The following is a 26446-nucleotide window of genomic DNA, read 5'->3' as shown; positions in this document are numbered from 1 at the left end:
CTTAATCATTGACTGTACTTGGACCTTGATTTACGGGACACACTTTTACGCGGTAAATTAGGACACTATTTAAGCGATAGTTTTTATACGCGATCTTAATTTAATAACACCGAATAAAATGTACTTTTGTTTATGAAATGTCATCATCCTTATTTCTCTTGGTCGGCTATGCGAAATAAACATGTATTTCTAAAATTTATACCAGCTTTTCTTTTCAATACTTTGTTTTCTCGGATTTTCGCGTAAATCGTGGGTCGTGTGTATGTTACTCTAAAAATTTCATTACAAATTTCACATTTACCAAATTACTTTCTACGAATATCTATATTTATCGCGCGTTGTACGCGTTACGCTAGTTTTCTATGGTGGATGGTCAAAACCAAGAATCAAACTGTAGAACTTTGACGAAGTGTATCTGATATTTATATGAAACAAATTCACGTAGTAATGGGACATTTTTCATCCTAAAATAACAAAAAAAAATGAATGTTAGAAAAATATTAATAGCGCGCTATTACGACATAACTAATTCAATCAAATAAGAAGAAACTAAGTGCTACAGGAAACTCCATCGTTTTACACACAAAAGCCTGACACCGACAAGATCTTCTATTAACACTTCCCGTTGAAACGCTGAGCAGGGTGATTTCGTCGGAACGTCCGAATGAGAAAGGAGAAACAAAAGAGAAAGAAATCCAAATAAAACCAAAATTTTATCGACGTTCTATCGCGATATACGAATTACTCGTCGAAATGCGAGTAAAATAATTGTGGTCATGATAAACGGGCGCGTATTTAACGAGCGATGATCCGGAAGCCGACGTGTTTTCACCGGGAATGCGCCGGCCAAATCAGAAAAACGCGGGAAGTCGTGTTGTTTTCCATCGATACGGTGCAACAAACGATAACGGGCCGCCGATAATCTTATTCCCGGAGCGATATCATTGATCGCGGGCTGCAGACAGGAACGTTGGAACGTTGAATCGAGCCTAACGCGGCCCGTCTAAATTATCATTAGGACATAAAAGCGATTTGCCATGAGTAGATTACGTTACAAGATCGTAAGATAACCACCTACAATGACGTTAATTTATATGAATCAGAGCTGGCCCCCACGACACGCATATAATATCATAACACGTTATCAGATTTCATAGCCGTGCCAGCGATAAACGTCCGACGGGAGATATACGTCTGACGACTTTCTGATCTCGTTATCGGTGACACGATCGCGTATCCGAAGCCGCGGTTTTCAATGGCCTCGAGTAAGTGCTTTGACAACTGTTTACGAAAAATCGTCGATTTTGTACGGGCACCCTCTGCTATACGAAAACCTACTTTCAAAAAACACCGACACTCGCAGCTAACCAAATTACAATTCCTTCGCGTTGATGTCTGGAAATTATAAGGTGCTAATATAAACCTACCAACGAGCAACCGTTTTACATCAAAACTTTTTTCGAAACGTCAAACTACTCGAACGTTATTTCACATTCGAGTGCTCGCCTACCAAGCCGTTGGTATAATAAAATCGTAAGAAAATATTGAACAACGAAATAGCCGTTATACGAAACAAGAAATAAAAGGAGAAAAATGTCGAATTATTTATCGGTACACGCCTAACGACACCGACAGCCGTCCATGCGAGGATTAAATCGTTCGAACGTTATCAATCGTAGCCGGGTTCCGTGGCCACGACAACGCCGGTAAGAATGCAGAGGGTTCCCGCGGCCAGCGGCGGTTCTTTTTTTACATCGTCGTAACACGAAAATAGGTACGAAAGAGAGGCGCACACAGACGCGACTTACCGAAAACGGGGCTGAGGTCGGATCTTGTCGACGTCTTGCCTGTCGTCGCGTAACTTCCACCGGCGAGCGAGCCCTTTTCCTGCAACACACATGCACGCACTTAATGGCGGGGTCTCCTTACGCTGTCACGGGCTCGAAGGTCGGGTAAAAGACACGACGGACGAGCGAGCGGACGACTGGTCGTGGGACGACGGGTCCAGCCGATTTCGCAGGGTTGGAAATGGAGATAGTTGGCGATTACAGAAGGGGTTGGTGACACGCACCTCGGACTCCGTGAGGTCGATGAGGGAACTTTTCTCCTCCGTGAGGTTCTCGGAGGACCTCTTCTCGTCCTCGCCCTCATCCTTGAAGACCTTGACCTCGTCCTCGCTGCCGAGATCGTCGCCGCCGCCGCTGCTGCTCACGTGCGGCATTATTGCTGGCCGAGCGACGGCCACCGTCTTTCCTGTCTTTCGTTGTCCACTGATTTAACGTGAGAGGTGTGTCCGCCGGACTAACTAGAGGTTAGGCGGCCGTAGCCGGCCCGACGCGGGAGTTTCGAACGGCGGTTCACCGATATATCGCGTTAACCGGCCACCAACGAGCTGTCGCCACTATTTACGACGAACTGTACGCGCGTCCGTGACGGACGCGTTAGATCTGAACCGCGAGCGAGCGGACGAGCGATCCGTCGGAGACCCGCGTGTAGTCTGGCCGCGGCAGACGATTTTTGCGCGACTCGACGACGACCACGCCACCCGTCAGAGAAGACACCACGGGGGCCCCTCTTCTGTCTCACTGTTTGCCGCACAGAACAGAGGAGATATCGCGATCGAACGAAACACAGAGAAATAAAATGGTTCACCGTCACCGTCACTTTTCTTTTTTCTTTGATTTTTTTCTGCCTTTAACACTACCGTCGCCACCGTCGTCGACAGAGGAGGTTAAGGCTGCACACTTCCCGGGGAACGGGCACCAAGAAGAACGTTGCACCGGTGAGAACGCGCGACGACGAACAATAAAACGCACCACCAGTCAAAACACAACGATATAAATATACGTGTATATTTATATGTATATTATAAGAGGTACGGTGTGGATGTGTATGCGTGTGCGTGCGTGCGTGTATGTGTGTATACAGATTTATAAATTTATAATGTATGTTTACCACGGGAATTGTAAAACGACGCACGGTTAACAGCCAAACGGGTAAACGCTCGGAAACTCTGATCGCGTCGCGTTTTCCTCGTGTACTAACCGAAATGTAATCTCACCGAAGATACGGAGGACCGCGTGGGAAGGCCGACGCGTGTGAAGGTGAGGAGGCGCGTTACGGACGCTGGGAACGAGAGGGCAAGGAAGGAGGTAATGTCGTGGAACGTGGTGTAGTAGTGCGTGGCGTGTGCTGGCGGGCCGTGTACGTCGGATTAAAGAGCGCGGCGAAATTTCCGTGCGTCGCGCGATCCCGTTCTCTGTTTTCGTTTCTTATTGCGTGCACCATCTGCGCGCCACGTATCCCCGCACGATGGTGGGCCACCGATACTTTGGCGTGCGCACACGATGCGGCTTCCTACGATTCCGTGGTATGCAGATCAGTGGGGATTGCACGCGCGACGAGTGCGGCACCCGACAACGGTGACGACGTTGCTGTTTTTTGTTGTTGATGTTGACGGTGCACGCGCCGGACGGCCATCGTGCCCGTGATAAGGTCCCGAGGTGCGTGTTTCCGTCTACCACACCCCGACTCCGATGGCTCGATGTGCTCTGTCTGGATGCTCGGTGCCGACTGCCGGAGACAGAGAGCTCGGGCGGGCGGCTCTCCCACGCGCCAACCAATCGGAAGGCAGTATTCGCCGCCGCGGCTTCCCTCGCCGTCGCACCACCTCGCCCCCCGCGAGGCCGAGGCCGGCCAGTCATGGCAGGCAGGCGGCGGATACGACTTCGCCCGAACCACAGCGAGCTCGCCCGAACTCTTAGCGTCGTCTCCGTCGATGCTGGCTTTTTTTCTTCGTCGACAGCACATCGCCACCGCCACCGCTGCCGCCGTCGACACTACCACCGCCACCGCCACCGGCACCGCCACCGCCACCGCCACCGCCGCCGCCGCCGTCGCCGCCGCCGTCGCCGTTGACACTGTCAACGCCACCGCTGCCGACACTGTCATCGCCGTCGCCACCGCCACTGCTACCGAAGCCGTCGACACTGCCATTGCCACCGGCACCGCCACCGCCACCACCACTGCCGCCGCCGCTGACACTGCCAACGCCACCGCTGCCGACACTGCCATCGCCGCCGCCGTCGACACTGCCATCGCCACCATTATTGCCACTGTTACCATTACTGCACCCGCAACTTTCGTTGCCAGCAGCAACAAAATTGCCAGCACCATCGTTCTTCAAAATTATAAAATTACATCTACTGTTAATGCTATCACTAATCGTACTATCACTGCAACCCCTATCACTTTAATCATGTATGTAACTTCAATAGAGTTCCAGTACTTGAACCATTATTGCTACCACAATTATTCTCGAAAGGGCGAAATAATCTGTAAAAAAAACAGACCGAGTGTATATATAATGTATATTGGAATTGTTAGGTCGAGGAAGGGTAATTTATTACCATTAAAGCAGCAGCTTTCAGTTCGATGATGTTAATGGCGAACAATTTCATATGCATAGTTTTGGTACCCTTGATCCGAAAGTTAATTCCGTTTTGAACCCGTTTCAAAATCAATCCTATAAAGTGCGTAATGTGTTATACCATTCGCTTTATGCAGCTCAGCGACACCTTTTCTACCTGTTTCCTATTCAGGATGAATGCAACGAATGCGATGCTGCGCCCAATATCGTTTGCACGAAAGAAAAGGAGCTGCTGTATGCGTAATACGCAACGAGGCTGTTGCGACGACCGTTAAAGCAGGTGCGCGCGTGATTCCTTCATAGCCGTGGGTGAGCGATAATTTATGGTAATGTATGCGCCCGGTAACGTCGTATTCGATTTACGTATTTAATTAAAATCTGGACACAAAACACTGGTACCTTTATTAGCTGGTAACAAAGCTGACTATTACACCAGACACACGGCGAACAGAGCAAGACCACGTGCACGCGAGGAATCTGCGATCAGATGATATTTCCTTCGTGTGAAATCGCAGTCTAAACTGATTTTAATTTATCTAGAAAGTGGTTTGCAACAGGACAACCAAATCAATTCTCCGAAATATTACAGCATGTCGAAATAACGCTTATGCTCTTTCAGGAGATTAGCGCGAATAAGTGTCAATGCGAGAACAATAGTGACAACCTCGCGCACTTTGAAATTACTGACTAACGAAAGAAAATAAGAAAAGTTAAATGGGACAATGATGTTTGGTAACATGAAGAGAGAGGGAACTACAAAGCTATAAATAGAGGAATCAATACAGACTGTTCAACTAATAGAATTTTTTCGTTTGACGTTGCAAAATATTAGTACATACTAGTGTATTTCATTGGGAAATATATTTTATTCAATTTTATTTTAATTTTTATTTCCAGAATGCAAGTGATATGTGTGCCGGATAGACTCATGAACACTTATGTACTTCTTCCTCGTGAACTGTGCATGCTTTGACTCAGTCGGCCAATACTTTCAGAATTAATTGCTACTGTACGCTCAAGAAAATCATGGAGACGAAACTGTAGATACAAAGTATAACTTATAAAACTTCGGATACTCAAATTGTGATGTGTGGGATCAAACAGGTATGAAATAAATCGTTCTTCAGACCAAGCAAGTAAGGGTACAGGTCATGTGTTGCTCGTCTACCACCTCCATCCGTACAGAATTCTGAATCTTTGATAATGGGAAAACAAATAAATTGAAACAAATAATCTTCAAATAATAATGATAAATGTATAATATATGGTACGATGTAACATGTCAACTTTCCTATTACAAAATGAAAGAAATTGACAATATTCTATATAAGTTTCTGTAAATTCATCTTTCAAATATTAGTTCGAAGAAAGTTTTGAAAATGATCTTGCAGAGACCTCTGTAGGGCAAATGGTATTGCATTGAAAATAAAATCTGTGCTGCATCGATAATAGGAAGAACCTACCATATCGACATTTAGCGCTATGTATAAATTATTAATATACAGATGGTCTTATAGACCGATAGACAATAAGAAAATATATTTTCAGTAATACTATTGACAGAACATTCAAAGCTCATATTAGTGTACCGCACACAAGATACAAAACGTATCTAACATTTTATGGAACTCTGTGTAACCAGGAATCTGTAGTATCGATGCTCTAAGGATTGAATTTCACGACCTCTATATTATAAAAACGACTTATTTAACGAACAAATTAGTTTAGGTTTTTAATAAAAATTTCGAAATTTCTTGCAGTTATTAGCAGTTAATGATGTAAGGGCATTTAATGTTCTTGAACGAAGAAAAAGAGTAATGAATGTTACTAAATAATGAACCTGAAGTATAAATTTATATTATGTAATATAATAATATAATATAATAATATATATAATATGTATATTATATAAAATATAATAATTATTTTATTTATGGTATATTGTTTTTGTATATGTTACATAGAAAGACAAATGTTATTCTTAATTGTACTTTCTGTCTTGTTAATAATTTAAACATTCATAGTCTTTCTCCGATAAAATTGATTTTTTCTGTCGCTTGGTTTTAAAAACCTTTGTCCCATTGTGTTAGGATCATAAAATGTTGTTAACTGTTGCGACAATTCTTTGAGGAACGTCGTCAGTTCTGCATCGCTGTCATTACTCTTGTACTCCCCGCTCATTATCAAGCTGGAAAAAAGGGTACATACTTTCTTAAAGCTGGTCGTTAAGGTGAAATCATTAATGAAGGCGTAAAGCGTTTGTGGTTCATCGACACGTGACGAAAGTTCTTCGTTGGGTAAGCAATAATTTACTCACTTTTTATCAGCGCACAAGTTTCTGAAAGCCAACAAGCTCAATGCCTCTGTTTTGGGAGCCGATATGTTAGCCGACAAATCGCCTGAATTACGTTTATGATAATAGAAATGGAACGTATTAGGAATGTTGCGTCTTGAATTAAGCCAATATTTTATCCGTGGATGTAGCCAACTGCTACGAAAGATTTGATGTGATATTAAACCTTCCAAGTGACTCACGAACTCAGCTTGCTTCAGCAATTGAGCAATGCGGCCCTGGAATGAAAATCAGTATGTGTGCCATGCATTTTATTCTCCTTGATTCTTTAAAATAAATATAAATATTAGTAACAGTATCCTACATTTTGTATATGAAAATTAATTGTTTTCAAACGTAGATAATTAAAAGCAATAACATTTACGAATGTTTAATCGATATCGAAGATCTAAAATATTCTTCTTACCTGTTTCTCTAGTTCTTGGATATCATTGACCGCGAGGCCGATCATCAGGTTCATCAGGCTGATACCAACAAGCATGATGAAAGCAAGGAACAAGACCTCGCTGGTGAATAGTAGCGAGGAATTCTCCTCTTTCTTCTTCTCGAACAGATCCGCGTATTCGTACTCGCCCGTCATCATTACCATGGTCTTGACGAAGGCGGTCCAGAAATTGCGAAACTGGTCGTTCTCGTGGAACATAACGGTGAAGCTCAACGCGAATCCGACAATCAGGAAGATGAACACCGCGAGAACCTGAAAGGAAATAAAAAGCCCCGGATGCACGTTGTTATAATCGCGAGGGTGGTCGGGCTCGTGTGTTGGAGTAGGCAAGTGGGTCCTGATGGGAGCCGTATCACCGTGGAGACATTTAGAACCTTGGTCCTCCCCAGCTTTTCATTTCTAACGATATTCGTCGAAGGGAAGAGTCCTCGCCTCTCTTACCTTTCGTCCCGGCTAAATGCGGATCTTCCGTCACACAGACGGAATTATAATCTCTCCCTCGGCATTAAATCAGGGTTAACGTTGCCCCTGTTAAGACCTCCCGTGAAAACGTTTTACCAACTCGAATATGTCTGGTTTTTATTCACGGTGCGTGTTCTGACGTGTCTGTCGCCGGCGACGGAAAATTGGAAGTTCTCGTAACATCGTTACACTCGTTAATTTCTGTCTGATATTCTCCCCTTCCCTTTACCCCTCTCATCTATACGTTGATCGTTTTTCACACTGACCTTCAGAATATTCCTGAGCACCGTGGAGAACATGAGTGCGTAATATCCACATGCCGGTAGACGGCCGATTATCAGCATCATTTGTATCCAGCCAAGTAAGATTGCCACGCTGATGGAACTCGGCATCCATTTCGAGTGCGGTAGATGCTGAGGGGCGTTTAATACTTCTCCCCTTGGTTGAATCTCTTCTCTGTAACCGCTACCCAGCGAAATCACCAGCGATATTGTCGCGCACGCATACGACATCCACATCTCGAACTGTCTCAAATAATATCTGCAATTAAAACGGCTCTTACCTTTCCCTGCACATTTTCATTTGTCTTATTCTACGGAAATCGATAATGATTCAAAAATAATTTTCTGACTCTGACCTAGGTGCCATCAACATCTGCGCCATGTTGTGAATTAGAAGTACCAGCGAGAAGAATGTTAAGACTATTTTTAATGGTGCATAATCCATCTCGTATTGCACCAACATTATAGTGTAACCGGAAAGGGAGAAAACGAGCATGATGTGCACGAAGATGAGGGTAAAGAAGAATACTCGGAGCTTCGACCACTTTAAGTAGAGGAACGTTTCCAGCAATGGGTGTTGCAGTATCGACAATTGTTCCACGCTTGGAGCCGCCGCGATGAGGGACATAACAACTGCCATTTGTTTCTCGACTTCCGGCGTCAGCACATTGAAATTGACGATGATCTACAGAGGGAAACGCAGTGGGGAAAACGGACAATTAATTTCACCGACTGTCGCGAACGAAATGTAGTCATCATTACATTACTACTTACCTGTAAATTTTCGCCCTTCGATTTGTTTAGTATTTGCACTCCCGAGTCGAATACGTCGTTCAAAAATATTTGCGGTCTTAGAATGTGAGTAAATATGACATCCATGACAGTTTCACCGTAGTCCGTTTGCGCGGCCAAATTACCACCGCGATTTATTAAAACTTTGGCACACTTGCAGTATCCTCCGCAAGCAGTTAAGTAAAGAGGTGTCTGTTTCATCTAATTAAGATGCCAACGAAACAGCAGTATGAATGATTATTATGAATGAAACAAGAAACTAAATTTGCTTCGAAGTTGAATGGACATACATTATTAGTAATATCTACGCCGAAACAAGGTGTCTTCTCTAAAAGAACTAAAACCGTGTCGTAGCTACCAATAGAGGCAGCTACGTGAAGAGGAGTGTTGCCAAAGTTGTAGCATGGTTGAAGAGGAGATGCACCGGCGTCCAACAATACTTTCGCTGCCGCAGCATTTCCTAATTCTGCAGCAGTATGCAACGGTGTGGTACCTTTCAAAAATTGCCCATCATCTTACATTTCTAATCGTTTACACGGTAATTTCTATTAAATCTAAAACTTAACGAAAATGTCTCATTATTTCAATCACAATATTCACCTGTAACCGGACGAAAGACAGTTGTCGAAGCTTCCGCTGATACGAGAGTCTTAACAATTTCGAAGAATTTGCCCATCTCATTAGGATCCGTTCGAATCTCCTTAACGGATCCCGCCAAGAGCAGCGGAGTGTGTCTACGTTCGTCTTCGGCGTGTACGTTGGCGCCAGCGTTCACCAGTAATTTGACCACCTCGGAGTGGTTGTTCGCCACCGCTTGATGCAATGGCGTTCTTTCCATACACTCCGGGGACGGTAACTGAAGAAACATATTTTTGAACAGCCAATCGAGAGAAATAATGTTTAATTTGAGAACTAACGTTATTTCCTATAGGACATTGACCCAGGACTAAACGATTGTTATTCTTGAAGCACGTGTCGATGGAGACTTTGTTCTCCGTGTATGCTCCTTGTTGCAACAACCAATTGACCATTTCATTATCTCCGCGATTGGCAGCGTAGAACAACGCGCACCTTCCGATTGCATCTGTCGCGTTTATGTCGGCACCATTTCTGTGAAATAGTTTCAGCAATTCCATTTTACCTCGGAAAGCAGCCAGATGGACCATGTAAACGCGTATCCGCCCGATAGGCTGCAGCAACCTCTTATCAAACTTCGTAGCAAGACTGTTCATCACTAACACCGTATCTCCGTCCATTATGTCACTTATTATGTTAGAAAGACCTTCATCCAGAATATCCATTTTTACTAAATTTTCACTTAGAACGTTTTGAACGCAGTGTTTATGATGTTTGCTTTGATTTGGCACTTTCTTAACTGTAACGGTTCCATGGTATTTGATTAGGAACGGCAGGATGTGGTCAGTGAAGAATGTAGTTGCACTCTACACTGACACATGTATCGCGTCAGCCTTCGTCGGCAGTCTTTCTGTGTGTCCTATATTTGTTTGCACTGTCTTTGTAGTGTACTCAAAGGATTTTTGCAGGGATATTCCTATTATTCACAAACGGAAGATCAAAATAATATGTTACTTAATACCGTTTTACTTTATTGAAATAAATAGATTATTTATCAATTTCGGACTTGATAAACGTAGACAATTATTTATCAATAAATAATATACTCTTTCGTACATTTTATTCATCTTTGTTCTAAAAGTTTTAACACTAGATTTACGGTCATTCATAGTATAGTTCACTCTATTGTTTCTAGAAGAATTGATATTCGTTTGTTTATATCTTAGGAATTAGAGGTTTAAAAGTATATAATTAGGATATACGTTCGTGTAACTGCAGCAATAAAATCAACGCAAACATTTACCAAAAAACGTTTATAAAAGTTAATATGCGTCGAATTGATGCGTTTAGTAAATCTAGAGATAACGGGCAATTCCAAAAGGGGCAAGGTAAATTTTTAGGAAACAAAAATATTTATAAATATTATATATATATATAGGATGTTTCTTTACAGAAAAATAAAACACAATAGGATGACAATAAACTGACCCCATTTCTATTAAGCATATTTACATTATCTACTTTATTCTATCTTTTAACATTTATATCCTGTCTAATAATTCATCTACATCTATTACTTAAACCTGGAAAAACGCTCCAAGAAACAGGTAATACAATTCATCATATTTGCTTCTTTGAGCATTCCCCATACTTCTTTGGCAAAATCAAAAAGAATATTCAGAATATCCGTCAACCTTAACATATCCAACCGCCAAGACCGTTCAACGCAACATAAAAATCTTAATCAACTAACAAGGTTTCTATTTCTCGCGCGAAACGCTCTAAAATCCCGTGTAAATAGACGTCCAGACAGCTCTAACGTCCGCGAACCAGCCTACGAAGACTCAAATCTGCAAAAAAACGCTCGTAGTCTGCGTATTACGTAAGAATAGTGTATCACATCCTCTTATGTCCGGCATGTCTTCCGCGACCTCTCGATAGCATTACAAGTGCAAGTGCTCCGTTATTTGCGGGCGAACCGGCGATAGGTCGTACTGAATACTCATGAACGGAGCGGCGCTCGGGCATGCGGATTCGATAACGAATCTGTCAACAATGGATAACGGTCCCCATCGACGAGCGTCGCTGGGTCTCAGTAGGCGATCCTTACCGAGTGCAAGCAAACGGGGAGCAAAAGACGAAGGTTCGATTCCCCTGGCGCAAGTTCAGGTGCGCTCATATTCAGGTAACCGAGCCGGGATACCAGTTCCGAGCTGACGCGACCTTACCGCGGGTTTCTCGCGCGCACACACATATGCGCCCGTCCGGCCGGCGTTAACACACGTTCGCTTGCTCAATCAACTGGAGAATATCGCGTTACCTTGCAGAACTCGGACCCAGTACGCGCTTGACCACGCTGCTGAGAAGATCTTCTTCGTAGTATCGACGACCGCCGTTCGAACGAACCGTTCGTGAGAACCGAATCCAACATGCCAAACTGCCCGAGATGTGATAAGCCCGTTTATTTCGGTGAGTGACTGACCATTTCTCGACTGACTATCGGTGCAGACGTTGTTTCGTGAGACAATTTAACTCCTTGCACTAAGAGAGGTGATTTTCAGTTACCGCTTGATTTAATATAGGAGAGTTGTAATGTTTTATTTGTAGCGTTAACGTTTGCATAATGCATGGATATAAATGTTGAAATCAAGTAGATTTGCTTTTTAATTTATGTATGGTTTCTTAGTGGTTGGTTTGAAAGAATGCCCTATATATCTTATCGGGAGATGTTGAATATTTTTGATGAAAAAGGAATGTTTTTTGTAAAGTTATTCTCATGTGGAACTGGGTTTTGGATAAAGACGTGTTGACGATTTAGGTGTATTGAAAGTTCTAATTGTAAGTGTTCTGAATCAAAATATTTCTGTTAAGGAATGAATGAGACAAATTTTTTACTGGTGTGTATACATGAGATCGTGATAAGTATTTTAATTAGTGTACAGCACGGTTAAGCAAATTTGAAATTTATAAACGCGAAATAGCACTTTTCCTTAATTGACAAGAACTAAATAATATTCATTAAATTCATTTTAAAGCTTTTAATATGGTTCTAAGTTAATCATATAAAATAAAGGGTTATAGAGAAAGGGATATTTCCAGATTTTGAGTAAAAATGTATTTTGATTTATGACAAGGTACAAGATTTTGGGAATTAGAATATAATAATGAGATTTGAAGTCAGTGACTTCTCGTATCTTCCGTGTCCTATTCGTGACGTTGAAGAATTTATGTATCTCCACAACACAGTCGTAATTTCTTCAGCTGTTTCCAGTAACCTTTCTTGCTCAACATACAAACTGCCACATCATTCATACATTTATAATATTCCATATGAAATTATGAATTCATATACTGAAGGACTTAGTTATCTGAAGTTCTATCTGTTTGGAGTAGAATAGTAAAGATAATACAAATAAATCCGTGATAATACCGCGAGAAATGTTTTATAACACCTTAAGGTTCAATTCTTTTTGTCTAAATTTCTTTCCATCGATTTTATCTTAAAAGGTTTAAGAAACAGATACGCTAATCTATGGTTAAGACTATCGATTGATGGTGACTCAATTTATGGTTCAATTTTATTATACATAGAAGATAAAAGCAATATAAATAAATAAATGTAAATCCAATAGTTAATATTATTTCTATTCAGTCGCACCGATAGAAACATTGCATTAATTTATTACTAATACTTTAACGTATTTAATGTTAACATTCACAAACATAAATATTTAGAATTTAAATCAACATATGAACCACTGATTCTTTTTCTGTGCTCGTTATCAAGATTATTCATGCAGATAAAGAATCTGTTTATCTAATGCGGATAAATCGTCCAGCGGCGATGCCAATCATTAGCTTTGAGCTGCATCTTTTCGATATTGATGCTTGTGCAAGATTTTGCGAAATTTTTTTCGAACAATTTATGTCACAACAATAACCATGTACCATGTTGCGATACTAGTGTGCGTACGAGTGACGACACCAATGATGTCATTCCCGCGGTCCACCTTGACAAACATTATATCAGCCTCGGCCCACTATGTACAACCTGCCATGTAATATAGGTAGTGAGTAATACAAGTCACTAGGAAGGAAATTGTATACAACGGAACATATGTATGTGTATGTAGACTTCATACAGTCTGTATTACAATTGATTTCGCATGGCTCAAAAAATCAGTCAAACGACACGACAAAATATCTGTCGGTTTATTCGCAACTATTCGGAGAAACGTCGGTGTTGAACATTATTGCGAATATTAGTATGCATTATTATAATCAGTTGCGTTCAGTCACGGTCGAATGTACGATATGCAAGACTCGATAACTTTGTGATGAGCAATATAAGTTGCGGACTATAAAGATTACAATTTTTAAACGTTCTGTAATGTAGGAATTTTCCAAATATACAAATACTACTGAGTTATATAATTCATTTAAATAAGAACGGTGTAAAAGAAAATTTTCTGCCAGTCGAAATAGTCGAACGTGTCTGCAGTGCAGTTTCTGTAATTATTTTACTTTGGTCGATGATTCTGTTATTTTTCCGCTGTATCACTCTAAACTTATTCACCATGTGGAAATGTGTTCCATGTAATTATTTCCAATAATAGAACATTCGATTATTCATGAATACATTCAACTATACGTGTCCTTTTTTTCGCGTCCCGCGATAGTCGTAATTATGCAGGCGTACAGTACGTACTCACGTAGAATATCAACAAGAACGAAAAGCTCGTACTCTTATTAAACGTTGGTCACTGAATAACACAATGGCGGACATGCAAAACAATGTTAAAATTCCTATGAATATTATTATTACCAACTCTAGTGGTCTCAGCGAGGCAACCTTCAGTCTTCTTGATTAACGCTCTGCTTTGTTTAACCATGTTTCAGCTCGCTGAAAAATAACTTTCTTATTATGTCTCTCTACATTTTAGCATGCATTTGATTCGACATTACTTTCATAAATTATTCAAAGGTTCTACGTATACATTATAGTAGATATTAACCTGACTACTTTAGAATTAACGTGACACCTGAGCAATCGTTGAAAAATAAGAAAAAGGAACGTGTTTATATAGATGATTATTATTTAATAACGAAATCGCTTGAACACAATTTTCACATCTGAATCCATTGAATTACTCATTGATTGCATATTATACAATAAATTCATATTTTGTATAAACCCGTATACACCAAGAAAAACTTTACAAGAATCATCTACAGAATATCAAATAAAAATTCATAAAACAGAGTAATCACAACAATGCCATTCCGAATTCATTGTAACAAAGTGTTCCACATTTATTTCACAAAAAAGTTAACATCACAACACCAATTTAATTAAATAAAATCCTCTAGACAATCAGTAACACATTATACTCTTTACCAAGCAACACATAATATTCAAGGTCCGAACACCCGTTATTTCTGTAACGTCCACACCAATTCCCACGTTCCCCACATGCCAGCGCGTCTAACGACTAATTAGGTGACTATGTTTCCCTTCGTTTCCCCGCGAACTCTCCTAAATCGGTGCGCCGGTCCCGGCGGCGGATTAAAAACGCGAGCCGCGCTTCCGTCGAAGAGTTTAGAGGCCAGTGACCTTCCTCTTTGAAACTTTTTTCCACGATACAAGGAAAAGAGTGTCGTCCCTCTAATTCGCCCCTTGCCTCGGCATCCATTTCTCGCACGCCTACTTGCGCCGATCTGAAAGCCTCGTGTACGTAGCCGCGTTGGCGCGCGGGCGCAGGCACGCTACTGCAGCAGCACATTCAGAAAAATCCGCTTTCAGCACTAATAGTGCTTTAACGGCCGTCTAAAAGGCTGCTCGAAAGAGGAAGCGCGCAATTAAAAGCGAACCTCTCTTAATACGAAGCTTCCACTCGTGTACCCGAAGGGAAACGCCGGTGGATCCCGCCGATGCTTCCCGGAGGCTCCGTTTATCCGTGTGCACCTTTCACGGGAACACCGGCGACGGCACAATTGGCCGACCAAGATTATCGCGACAGGACGCGCGTTCGGTTGCGTCGGCGCGCGTGTCGGACGCGGCCTACGCGAAATCGGCGACGATAAGGGAAACGCCATTACTCCGGGTTCCCGGTGTCGTTAATACGACGCAATTGGAGCTATTTTTGTACGTTGGCGAGCACCGAGGGCATCGATTGCGATCGCGAAACTTCAAACTTTTTTTCTGGGATTGTATATGTTTCTGTGGATTGGGTCGGTGCATTGTTTTTGTAGAGTGTTTCTTGAATGGCGATCGTGGACGAAGTAGGATAATGTTTTGTTTGCTGGTTTAGTTTTGTTGTGGATGATTTTAGAATGTTAATGTTGGAGTGCAGTTCATATTGAATACTATTGCGTTCTTTTTATTGTTTTATTGTTTGCTTCGTTATATTTGGTTCAAATTCAAATATAAGTTCGAATTTTAATATAAATTTAAATTCAGATTTGAAATCGAAGTTCAACCCACCAAAAGTTTGGAGAATAAAATAGATCACCGTGAACATAAATCGTTGTAACTGATGTTTCAACACTCCCAAATAAGCGATACTTGTCATCGGTTAATTAAGAGTCTTCGGTAGATTTAATTAATCGCCGTCATGAATCTTTAATGGTCGGCAAGTACGCGCGAGCAAGGTAACTTTTGTAGCTCCACGGAGGAGGACGAGGCGCGTGTGTCGGAACGGGAGCGCGTGTTCGCGAAGAAGAAAACGGTGGCTTTCACCTTGGGTTTTCTTTGTTTCCGCCGGAGTTATATCATGGTGACGTGCGCCGCAAAGCTAGGAGCTTCTTGAGCCGGTTGCAAAGATCCACGGTCCTTTGAGGAACGGGCACCGAAAGCTTTGAAATAAGCCGCGTTTAAATGATTTCTTAGCATTTGTCGAAGCGAGTAGCTCGGCTGGTATGCCGCCTTAATTTTTACGAACGCTCCGCGGAACATGGCGGAAAGGAAGTCTCTCGAGCGATGCGCTCCTGATTTCGAACGGTTTCAAGCATTTTCAATCTTCTTGATAGCAGCTTCGTCCAACTCGTGAGAGGACTTAAACGGATAGAAACTTAAACAGATAGCAATCCCACAAGCTACAGGCGAATACTACTTGGCAACAAGTAATTTCTTTTCTCGACGAAGAAACGGCGATCAAGTTGTGCATCGGTTCGATCCCCGGCGAGCAACGACTGAATGCTGTCACTGTGTCAACGTTATCATGTTCGCTGTATCTGCTCGCAGCTCTTCGAGTTTCAAAGCGGCATTGTTTCAATGACATCTCCGACGACCTGAAAAAAACGGCGACCAAAGAGACGGAGAAATTCTTTCGCGCAGGGAGCGCGGGATTTCAGATAGAAACTCTTTGCCCGGTAATCTGTCGTTAATCTTTTTCATCGGTCTCTCTTTCAAAATAAAAAAGCGAAAAGGAAGGTAATAAGGACAGAAAGAAAGAGGAAAGGGGAAAAGAGAAATGGAAAGAAAAAAGACGGCATCATAAGCCGCGTAACCAGCCTGATCCAGTCATTCCTCTGAATACAAGCGGGTTCGCCATGATTCGTGTGGTCGCCGTGCGAAAAGGAAAAAGTAAAACGGATACGGGAGAAGAAGGGAGGGTCGTTGAAACCGTACCGAGTCACGTTGCATCGAAAGGAACAACAATAAAGTGTCCAGCGCCGGGGACAGCGACAACGAGCTCCGCGATGGGGTTCAGGGTGGGAGCACGGGGGGTTAATAATAAGAAGAACGGAGGGGAAACAGGTTTGCAGAAGAATGGCCGAGCCGCGGTGACGAACGAAGGCGAGGAGGAAGAATGAGGAGGCTCGCGGAGAGAAGGAACACCGGCGAACATCCTCCTCCTTCATCCTCCTACGCTTCCTCCTACCTTCAACCCCATCCACGGGATGCTAACGGGAGAAAGCTACGATGAAGGGTTTTTATTTTCTTTTTTTTTCGCCGAGTCTCTCTGTAGTTGGGGGGTGGCGCGGTTGGGTCGGCAGTTTTGAAAGAAGGGAAGAAGAGTGGGCGGCTAGGGTGGAAAACGGTCTACCGATGAAATAAAGAAGAAGAAAAAAGAAAACAGAGGGAAACAGGGAAAGACCGGGGGATGATGTACCGAGCCTATGCAATCAGCAGCCGCCGATTGTTTGGCGCCCGAGCGCAACGATCCGTGCACAGCACTGTCTGCCTTTTTCGCGCTACCACTGCACAGCAGCAATGCTTGACGATTATGCACTCGCTTCTCCGCCGCCAGATAATTAGGAGTTAATTAACTAATGGCCCTTTATGCCGTACCCTTCCTTGCCTCTGCCGTCTCTCTTTCTACCCCGGTTCCTATTCTTCGTTCCAGGTTCCTTCTCGCTTTCTCCCTCGCTTCTTTCGCATTCCGTTCCTTTTCTGCCTCCTGTCCACCCGCGCAACCCGTTCTCCTCCTCCCCTCTCCTCCCGTCGCAGTCAGGCTTCTGTCGACCCCTTTAGACCCCCTTGTCTCTCTCCGCTTCTCGTCATTTTCCAATTCCCCTCACTGGCACCAGCGTCCTTTGTGCTCCTTCTTAGACGCGGAGGAACGTTTGAATGCCAACCGCCAGCCCGCCACGGTCCGTGGCTTTTTTTGTCTTCCCCGCGAGGTTTGATATGCCGTAATGGCATGACGCACCGCGGCACACCCGACGAAGAAAAGGTACACACGCGGTTCTCTGATTCCGCGGTCTTTTGTAGACTTTCCGGCCGAGCGTGTGCGCCACTGCCGCGACATCCGCCGAATGGCAGAACGCTACCCCGAGGAAAATCCGATGGATACACGGTTCACTCGACTCGTTCGATGTCAATGTTTCTGATGCCAGACTCTGGTCAACCCTTGCACTCGGATACAGATGTAAACGTTTACGAATTTTGACAGAAAATCTACACGGTTCTTATCGCAGTCTGGGGAAACCCTTTTGAATCCTTATGATTAGGACTTCCATATTTATTTGTATCTGCTGAGTGGAAGCTACATAAACAAGTTTCCAGATTTGTATGTATTTAATTTCATTTGAATCTCCTTAATTTATTAATTAAATTAACTAAAAAGTTTCGTGCTTGCATCACAATGTGACTCGAATTTCATCTTCTTACATTTCTCTTAAACCCTTAATATCCTTCTTTATCCAGACAATTTTGTTACATTTAAAACCTATAGCCAGAATGTTCTAGTAAGTCCAAGACACAAGAGCACCACGATTAGTCAGTTATTACTCAACGAAAATCAGAAAAATCCCTGTTCAATCGCCGCGTTGCTGAGGTTGTTTCCCCGGCTGCAGAATTCCAAAAGCTTTCGGTTAATCAAGCAACGCGCGCGCTTCACTCGCGAGCCGGGAACAAAAGACGGCCGCGTGCGAGCTTCTTGTCTGGATCGCGCGCCACGCTTTCGTCCCTTCTCGCGATTATTCGCGTGCGACACTTTTTCCGTTCCTCGAGACTCGCACGACGCGAGTAGGCCGCACGTGGGAATTCAGCGGGGCGTCACGCACAATACGGTTGCGTTGGAATACGGAATTTTGTAAAGCGGCGTCGGCCCTTTTTTCCGCCGGTTCACTCGCGAACGGTCCGCAGGGTGTTTCGCATTCGCGCCTCGGCTGAATGACAGGCCGCCGATCGGATCCTCCGAGGACAGGCCATTGAATTTCATAATTACGAAATTGCTAATGGAGTAGACAGTCGTTCTGCGGAGGGGGAAGACGTCTGCAGCGATGGTGCGTCGAGCGAGTCCCGGATGGGGGACGTTTCTGCATTTTGATCAGCGATGGGAGGATTTTCAAACGCAGCCACCGTTCGTGTTGCATTGTCTGCCGCGATCGATCCGGTCTCGTCGATGACGTCGTCCTGAGCCCTTTCATTTCCGATAAGGGGCATTAGCCAAGTTAATTCGTCGTTAAACGCCGCGGTTCAGCAGACGTAACTCTTTGTTTGTGGGTTTTATTGGGTACTTGGTCTATTGGAGAGCTCTGCCAATCGTCGATTCGCGTTTTGACACGTTGATTAATGTAAAGGTGTTTGTAAACATTGTACTAGATAAAAATGTCCTCCTTAACACTGTGAAATTTGAAGGAAGATTTATTATACTTCATGCGTTCTGTACCTTGAATATTTATGTACAATTTTTTCTATTAAAAATGTGAAAGTCAAATTTGTTCTTACGTAGGAATTGATTTCAATGGTTACACGTTTGTATGATATTGAGTAGTGTCTGTTCATTACTTTCTGTTTCTACTTACTATAACCAGAAAAACGTAATAATCACATGATTTTTGTGAAAATTTAATTTTGTTACTTTTATATGTTGAAATTATTTACCTGGGCGATGAACCCAGTGACAGAATTATTTAAAACCAAATATCTTTCAAACAAGTCGGTGGAAAGTTGCCTTTAACGCCTCTTTAGATTATCATTTTATAATCCCACAGATCAATAAGTATGCAGGATTTAGCTACTTATTGTTAGCTGAGAGCTGATAAAAATTCCTTCGGGCTTCCTTATCGGGAACACGACCACATAGGGCTTTGTTAGGGTGGATTGAGGCCATACGAATAGATCTGATCAAATGTAATGACTTCCTCGTTTCCGTTTCACCCTATTAGAAGCATTAAATATTACCGTGGACTGTAAGGTGTAAGAGAAATTGCGGACAATCCGTATATTATTTACTTTGTCTTTTACAGCTGAAAGGAAAACTTCGCTGGGGAAGGACTGGCATGGTGGCTGCTTACGCTGCGAAAAGTGCAATAAAACGTTGACACCGGGTAGCCATTCGGAACACGAAGGCAAACCTTATTGCAATCATCCTTGTTATTCTGCTCTGTTCGGCCCTGGAGGTAAGCAACCGGTAAATCTTTTAAAAAAAGTAGTGGATTTATTTAATACCTTAAACTCGTAGATAATCGCTTAAGAGCCTTCAGATTCTTAATGTACTTCGGTTTATTCTTGATCTTACGCATATAGTACTTCTTACTGACACTTTAAACGATTTCTGGGATTTGTTTGGTTAATCTTCATCAATCACATACGTGTCAAACATTTTACTACAAACTTCTGATTAAGAATCATGGTATCAAATGAAATAAAGAATAATGTTCTATTCATTTTTAGGGTTCGGACGAGGTGGCGCAGAAAGCTACGTTTACAAAAAGTAAACAATCGACGATGTAAGGCAGTGATAACTTATTGCTGAATGAACCGCGTTACCTGTGCTATAGAATTTATTGTTAATGTAATGATAAACAGATCACTTAAGTATACATGTGCTAAGTACAATCCCCTCGTATGGAATACGAAAAATACGCTATGCAAGACTTCATATATTCAATTTTTTATAAGATTACCTAATGTATTATGTAATTTCTTAGTAGCTGCGCTGTTAAATAAAAATTTGTAATACAATTTGAATTGTTATACTTTAGACCTCTTCCATCATCTGTCCGTAAAGAAGAAATCGTCATTCTCTTCTGACAGTCACTTACCTACCGATAAAGATTCAGATACTGTACTTAGTAATACTCCAAGATGGCAGCACATGTTTCATTTACATTTGATTCGCGTACTACTTTTAATTGAAATTTTTAAATTTTTATTTAAATTTTCATTTCTTTTAAATATTCACTAACATTTTTTCTGAAGTAGTCATACATTTTGTCCTTGTTCACACATTGTAATAAACGATATATACAATAAAATACACGAATAACTATTTTTTCAGATACGTTTCTAGAATTTGACATCGTGCCTAATGTCTACATGTCATAGACTTACTTCGTTTTTTTCAGATATCAATAAAAAGAATATAATGTCAGAAAAGACTCTGCTTGAAAATTCATTTAAAATTGCGATTAAGATTTACCAAGAAATATTTAGAAAGATGGTACGAACATTTAATGTTCAACGAAAGTGAAATTCGAAAGATCCACATTCACGTTAAGCAGATATAGACAAAAGTCTCTAAGCGAAAGATGATGATTAACAGTGAATTCGACTCAGTAAACAATTCTTAAATTTCATGTACTATCTAAAATTCTTTATGCACAGAAATATTTCGCCTATCAGGTGATCGAAGAATCCTTCTTCCCTTCTCCTTAGACAGAATGTAAATAATGGATGACAACAAGTTTCATATAAACCTCATATTTATTTAAAAAGGATGTACAGAGTTTTGTTTGCAAGTATCAACAGCGAGACTCGGCAAGAGCGGCGCACGGAACAAGAATATCACACGTGTACGAAATGAAAGGGAAATATAATAGACGGAAACATGTTTGTTATCTCGATTAAAAAAGTCCGCGGGGCGCAGCATCCAAGCCGAAGTCTCGATTTCACATGTGATTCGTAACCGTTTCAAAGGTTGTGTGTGAGTGTGAGTGTGTGTCCGTGTGTGTACGTGTGTATAGGGGTAGGGGAGGTGGTGGTGATAGCATCCCCTTCGTTTGAATGCTGCGCGAAAAGTGCTTCAGTTCCATTCGTGACGATGCATTAGTTTCCATTTTACAAGTCGACGTTACATCGTCCTGCTGTCCCTCATTACGCTTCATTAAAAAAAAAAGGAAAAAAAAATAAAGAAAGAAGAAATCACCGGCCCCATCCTATGGAGGCTCGGAAACGTTTCACTGCGATATTGCTCTCTCAATGGGTTTCTTTGGCAAAACTTATTACACATATGTCGTCGTTACAATTAATAAATAATAAAGGCAATTAAATAATAATATAATAATAATGATGATAATAATAATATAATAATAATTAGAATAATAATAATAATAATAATAATAATCGTGTGATAATAATGAAAATAGCGATAATATCAAATAGAATAATAATCATCGTTATGATAATAGTAATAGAGTAACAATGTGAAAGTACGCATTAGTCAAAATTACAATCCCGACAACTAGAGATCGCACTGGGAACGTCAGATCGCGTGTGATCCGGTCGGTCGTTGATCGTTTAACACCATTCGAACGAGAACAACCACTCTTCTCTCGGTTTCGAAAGGTGGTCGCACTGCGATTATCGAAATTCGGATTTCGCAGACTCGATGATTTGACAGGATCGCGATTTTCCATCTCTTTCGCTCTCGCTCGATTCTCTTCCTCACACGTCGCTCTCCATGCCACCATATTTCCCGCGTACGTTTCTCCGCGACACGACAATAATTTTTGAATCGGCAATTGATCGGTGATGTGAGATCGCGGCTGTCAATCCTTCGTCCTCACGAGAGAAGGGTAAGAAACACGCGACGATTGCAATTTTCGGAGTAAGCGGCAAAACATTTCGTCGTCCACGATTCCGAGAAATCAATGATCTTCAATGGTTCCACGTTGATCTGACGCCCGGATCGAAGAACGACCTGGAGAACCGTTGCGAGCACGCTTCGGATCGACGTACGTAATTGTTACATCTTTTCTCGATCGTTCGAATAATCTCGAAGTGGGCCGAACGATATCGGAAACGTGAAAGTTCCAGTACCGGGTGATCGGTGAACGGCGTGCGAATAAATAATACGCGACTAAAAAAAGAAGCTCGACTAAAAAAATCACGGTTAAAATAAATATAACAACAAGGAATTTCGAGCGAACTGTTATCGTTCACGCGGGATGCGCTCGAAAATAATTCATTAATTATGAGATAACTGTGATGCCAGCTAGGAAACCCATTTCACGGTGAATTTCTCAAGCGAGACGCGATCCATTGATAATCTCCTCGGCGCGCGACGACGGGTGCTTCTAATTCACTGCGATGATTATGAAAATCGTTAATTAAAACCGTCGTTTGTCGACGGTATAGATTGCACTGCTTGCATTGACAACTTAAAAAAGAAAACGGACCGAGTTAAATTACATCGAAAACGGATCGATAAATAAATACGCGTTTAAAACAAAGAAAAAAAAAAAGAAGGAAGAGAAAAACGGGCATCATCGAATTTTAAAGCGAGCGAGAATCTATCGGCACGAACACACGGGTTCGAGCGGCTCGAACGCTCGCGCGTAAATTTCCTTATTAAGGTTACAAATTAACATTTTCGCCCGTTAATCATCGAGAAATTGCGAGCACGTAACTTCTCATTAAAGTGCGCCGTTGCCGGACGTTAATTATGGTTTCGCGGCTAGTTTTTTGCCTCTTTCGAGCGTTCCGCACGACGCGAAGCCGGAAGCAACGCGACTTCCGGAGAACAGCACGGAGGCGTTGGACGGAACGCGGGAAGAGGCGATGATTAGCCCGTCAGGTAACTGTCCGTTGCTCGGATCTTTCTTGTTTTACATTTCTTTTTTTGTTTTGCCATTTCAAAGACGGACCCGAAAGGAAAAAGTTTGTCACGAGTTCGCGAATATTCACGGATGATTTGCGATCCGAATGCGCATAGGTTCCGGCTAGTGGGAAGCACTTTTTGCGGTTCTTTTCGCGCGTCATTAATCTCGATGCGAACCGATCGTCTTGCACTCGGCTCGGTTTTCGTCTTTCACGCTTTCTCGATTACAAATTTAAATTCGTTCATTGTTTTCGACTCGTCGATCCAGCGCGTCGCTCGCTCGCGGAGCGTTCATTCGGACTCGAACTGGCGGGAGCGTTTTGCGAATCGCATGTATTTAAAGTACCGTTTCGGCTCGAGCTACGCCTCGCACGCTGCGCTTTTTCTTGCGCATTTCCATCGCCACATACGCGCAACTAATACACACATTTCCTACTGTTGTCGTTACGCTATTTATACATTAGTTACGCGAATGGAACTTCTCAGTTATACGCAGCGTGCAACGCCTGCTGCATCGTAACCATTATTGTATTAGAGAAACACGGTCACATTTTTGTTTCACCGCGATTCGACTGGACAACGTTTGTACAATTTTTATTCGACTGCCGCGGATTGAACATCTTAGATTTTCAAAATGCAACGTCGAAGATATTCGATGAGACTCGTGATAGAGTTGTCGGGAACGTTAAACTAGCGACACGCAAAACGCTCTCGCTGCCGTTCAAGGCCTGGTTTCCCAAAAAAACGTGTCGCTCGAAACCGCCATTAAAAACTGTGCACTCGCCTAAAGCTACGCGACGCACGCAACCCTCGTATTCGGCAATCGGTGTCTGTGGTCTTTGGTTTCTACAAAAAATATATATAATATCCTTAACAGTTAATGATCGTTCCGTCGATTCCTGATTTAAAAATCTCAATAAACTTATCGATTACGTCTCTACCATATACTCTATGTCGTTCCTGGATGGGACACGGGGTTCAGGGGTAAAAGGGGGATGGGGATCGGAGTCGTCGTGCTTATTTAGGAGAAAGAACGTGCCATCGCCTCCGGCAGTTGACTCTGTCCGTTTACGCGAGTATATGTATTATTTATATATTTATATATTTATATATATATGAATTTTTTTCAATTTTATATATGTATATATGTACACGTCCTAAAACGCCGCCGATGACAAATGTGCCCGACCGCGTATTCGTTCGTTACTTTTTCCTCTTTACAGCGTTTCCGGTCCCGTCGCCGGGGAAACCGTTCATCGGAATGCTCGGGCATATTTGGAGGGACGACCGACTCTTGGAATTATTCTAACTGAGGATCGTTAAATTAAACTACCTACGGTTTACGCGCACTCTACGGAGTACCGGCACCGTCGCAAGCCGCGGGTGAAGACTGCGGTACCAACCGCGCGACTCGACAGCGTTGTTCTTCTAGCCCTGGCCGCTGGCCAGACACTTCGAGCCGTTGCCGCTCGCATACGGATTGTTCGGTTACGTCGTCGACGTCGCGAACTTGCGAGTTCATCCAGCGCAGCTGCTGACAACGATTGCCATTATTCCCGACAATGTCCACGATCTCGATGCTCCTGACGTCAACAGTACTCCGCACACGATCGTCATCGTCATCCACTGAGTGTCGTGCTTGGTCGCGCGCCACAGTCGTTTTATAATCGTCCGATATCCATTGTCAAGTGAAACAACTTGTCCAAGTCTCTATCTCTCTCGGGATTCGATTGTCATCTTTCGACAAATGTTTTCAACATCCGGATTCGACAATTTTTAGATTTACAGCTTCCGTGTGGACGATCGTGCGAGGAACTCGGTCGGGCGCGCACCAGTGTCTGGCCGTCGGCCGATTTTTGACAGTCCCCTCTGGTCTCCGCTTGAAATCGCTTTAATGTGTCGGACATCGTTTCCGATCGTATTCCCCAATATCGATCGGATAGTTAGAATCCGTTCTCCGAGCCGGTGGAAAAAGGAAAAGAGATCATTGCTTGAATTCAGCGTGGCTCCTCGTGATATGGCGTCCATCGTCGCTGGTTGCTGCTCCCACTCCAGGAGAACACTCTGCCCGGAGCTGGTCTCCTGTACCATCGATCAATCAGGCCAGATAAAGGTCCGTCGGCGTGGAAGTGTGATCCGGCTTCGTGCACGCACTTCCGGTCGGCGAGGCAGCGCTAGCGCCGCTGCTCGCCCTGGTTGCTGCCAAAGGCGAGCGACTAGCCACGTTCGTGCTGTTGTCTGGCCCACCGTTGTTACATCCGCCGCCCTGTTGCGAATTGTTGTGGGAAGACGCCAGCGTGTCCCCGTTACAGTAATAGTACGTGGAGTCTGCAACAACACCGCGCGATACCCTTTAATCACCTGACCAGCCATTGCACACGGTGTTCGCGTTTTTAACTGTACGCGTACTATGTTGTTTCGTAACCGGTTGCAGCATTGAAATTGCACGGTGAACTGGATAGCCATGTTTGTTTTCTGGGAACTGTTAACCTTTCGACTGCGCGGAACATCAACATCTGGCTGAGGTGTATTATAGTTATTCTTATTCTTGGCAACCGAGTTCCACTGTTGGGAAGATTGAAATTTAAAACAGCGATAATATTCGACGTAAGAATACTTGGGAGAATCGAAGAATACAGAAATCTATTTCGCGAGGAAATTTAGAGCATAATGTTCTGCTTTCGAAGAAGGTAAAAGGATTCACTGCTACCGCATCAGCTACTATTTATGAAGCGATTTGCATGTTTTCCTCTTAATTATATTTTACGATCACGAAAGTTGAATGGCAAACGCACTTTCTATGAAAGCGAATAATCAGATGTAGACAGTAATTTA

General features: G+C 42.8%; 4 protein-coding genes across 19 annotated transcripts in view; 1 reads left to right on the top strand and 3 right to left on the bottom strand.

Moving 5' to 3' along the window:
* LOC116427844 (protein pangolin, isoforms A/H/I/S) overlaps positions 1-3901 on the bottom strand; it is a 282374-nt gene extending 278473 nt beyond the window's left edge. The window contains exons 1-3 of one of the 4 annotated variants that reach the window (XM_076370447.1): positions 2956-3901; positions 2072-2744; positions 1809-1887 (exon numbers count right to left, since the gene is read on the bottom strand). In XM_076370447.1, the coding sequence (XP_076226562.1) occupies positions 1809-1887; positions 2072-2221 (229 nt within the window). In that variant the 5' untranslated portion in view covers positions 2222-2744; positions 2956-3901. Of the gene's footprint in view, positions 1-1808; positions 1888-2071 lie in introns of all 4 variants that reach the window. The other 3 variants (XM_076370446.1, XM_076370449.1, XM_076370448.1) reach the window with 3 other exon arrangements.
* A 2524-nt stretch (positions 3902-6425) lies between these two features.
* On the bottom strand, positions 6426-10191 carry LOC116427778 (transient receptor potential cation channel subfamily A member 1 homolog). Of its 2 annotated transcripts, none has more exons than XM_031978534.2 (9): positions 9680-10191; positions 9363-9618; positions 9053-9255; positions 8745-8963; positions 8327-8655; positions 7956-8229; positions 7189-7479; positions 6747-7000; positions 6426-6617 (listed from the first exon to the last, which is right to left on the bottom strand). In XM_031978534.2, the coding sequence occupies exons 1-9, from the start codon at positions 10061-10063 to the stop codon at positions 6440-6442; spliced, it is 2388 nt and encodes a 795-aa protein (XP_031834394.2). In that variant the 5' UTR covers positions 10064-10191; the 3' UTR covers positions 6426-6439. The 2 variants fall into 2 exon arrangements, with proteins under 2 accessions (XP_031834394.2, XP_031834395.2); XM_031978535.2 differs by having other exon boundaries at positions 9053-9228.
* Positions 10192-11353: 1162 nt separating this feature from the next.
* LOC116427762 (cysteine-rich protein 1) lies at positions 11354-20754 on the top strand. Of its 3 annotated transcripts, none has more exons than XM_031978498.2 (4): positions 11354-11507; positions 11666-11807; positions 20037-20189; positions 20464-20754. In XM_031978498.2, exons 2-4 carry the CDS (start codon positions 11768-11770, stop codon positions 20505-20507), a joined length of 237 nt encoding a protein of 78 aa, XP_031834358.1. In that variant the 5' UTR covers positions 11354-11507; positions 11666-11767; the 3' UTR covers positions 20508-20754. The 3 variants fall into 3 exon arrangements, with proteins under 3 accessions (XP_031834358.1, XP_031834357.1, XP_076226888.1); XM_031978497.2 differs by having other exon boundaries at positions 11369-11523; XM_076370773.1 differs by lacking the exon at positions 11354-11507 and having other exon boundaries at positions 11602-11807.
* Positions 20755-22075: 1321 nt separating this feature from the next.
* sv (paired box protein shaven) overlaps positions 22076-26446 on the bottom strand; it is a 199451-nt gene continuing 195080 nt past the window's right edge. For 8 of the 10 annotated variants that reach the window (XM_076370608.1, XM_076370609.1, XM_076370611.1 and 5 more), the window contains one exon: positions 22076-25939. In XM_076370608.1, the coding sequence (XP_076226723.1) occupies positions 25710-25939 (230 nt within the window). In that variant the 3' untranslated portion in view covers positions 22076-25709. The remainder of the gene's footprint in view (positions 25940-26446) is intronic. The other 2 variants (XM_076370613.1, XM_076370615.1) reach the window with 1 other exon arrangement.

This window comes from Nomia melanderi, chromosome 9 (genome assembly GCF_051020985.1).
Source record: "Nomia melanderi isolate GNS246 chromosome 9, iyNomMela1, whole genome shotgun sequence".
NCBI lineage: Eukaryota > Metazoa > Arthropoda > Insecta > Hymenoptera > Halictidae > Nomia > Nomia melanderi.
The sequence above is the reverse complement of the archived record's forward strand: the minus strand, read 5'-3'. Positions and strand labels throughout refer to the sequence as shown.

What these genes read in the sequence shown, in the direction of transcription:
- LOC116427762 (XM_031978498.2), top strand. Translation starts at nt 11,768, where the DNA reads ATGCCAAACTGCCCGAGATGTGATAAGCCCGTTTATTTCG. An exon ending in TGATAAGCCCGTTTATTTCG is followed by an intron (nt 11,808 to 20,036) that starts GTGAGTGACTGA and finishes TGTCTTTTACAG; the next exon opens with CTGAAAGGAAAACTTCGCTG. An exon ending in TGCTCTGTTCGGCCCTGGAG is followed by an intron (nt 20,190 to 20,463) that starts GTAAGCAACCGG and finishes ATTCATTTTTAG; the next exon opens with GGTTCGGACGAGGTGGCGCA.
- LOC116427778 (XM_031978534.2), bottom strand. Translation starts at nt 10,063, where the DNA reads ATGGATATTCTGGATGAAGGTCTTTCTAACATAATAAGTGACATAATG. An exon ending in TGCTCAGGAATATTCTGAAG is followed by an intron (nt 7,480 to 7,955) that starts GTCAGTGTGAAA and finishes ATTTCCTTTCAG; the next exon opens with GTTCTCGCGGTGTTCATCTT. An exon ending in AACTTGTGCGCTGATAAAAA is followed by an intron (nt 6,618 to 6,746) that starts GTGAGTAAATTA and finishes CCTTTTTTCCAG; the next exon opens with CTTGATAATGAGCGGGGAGT.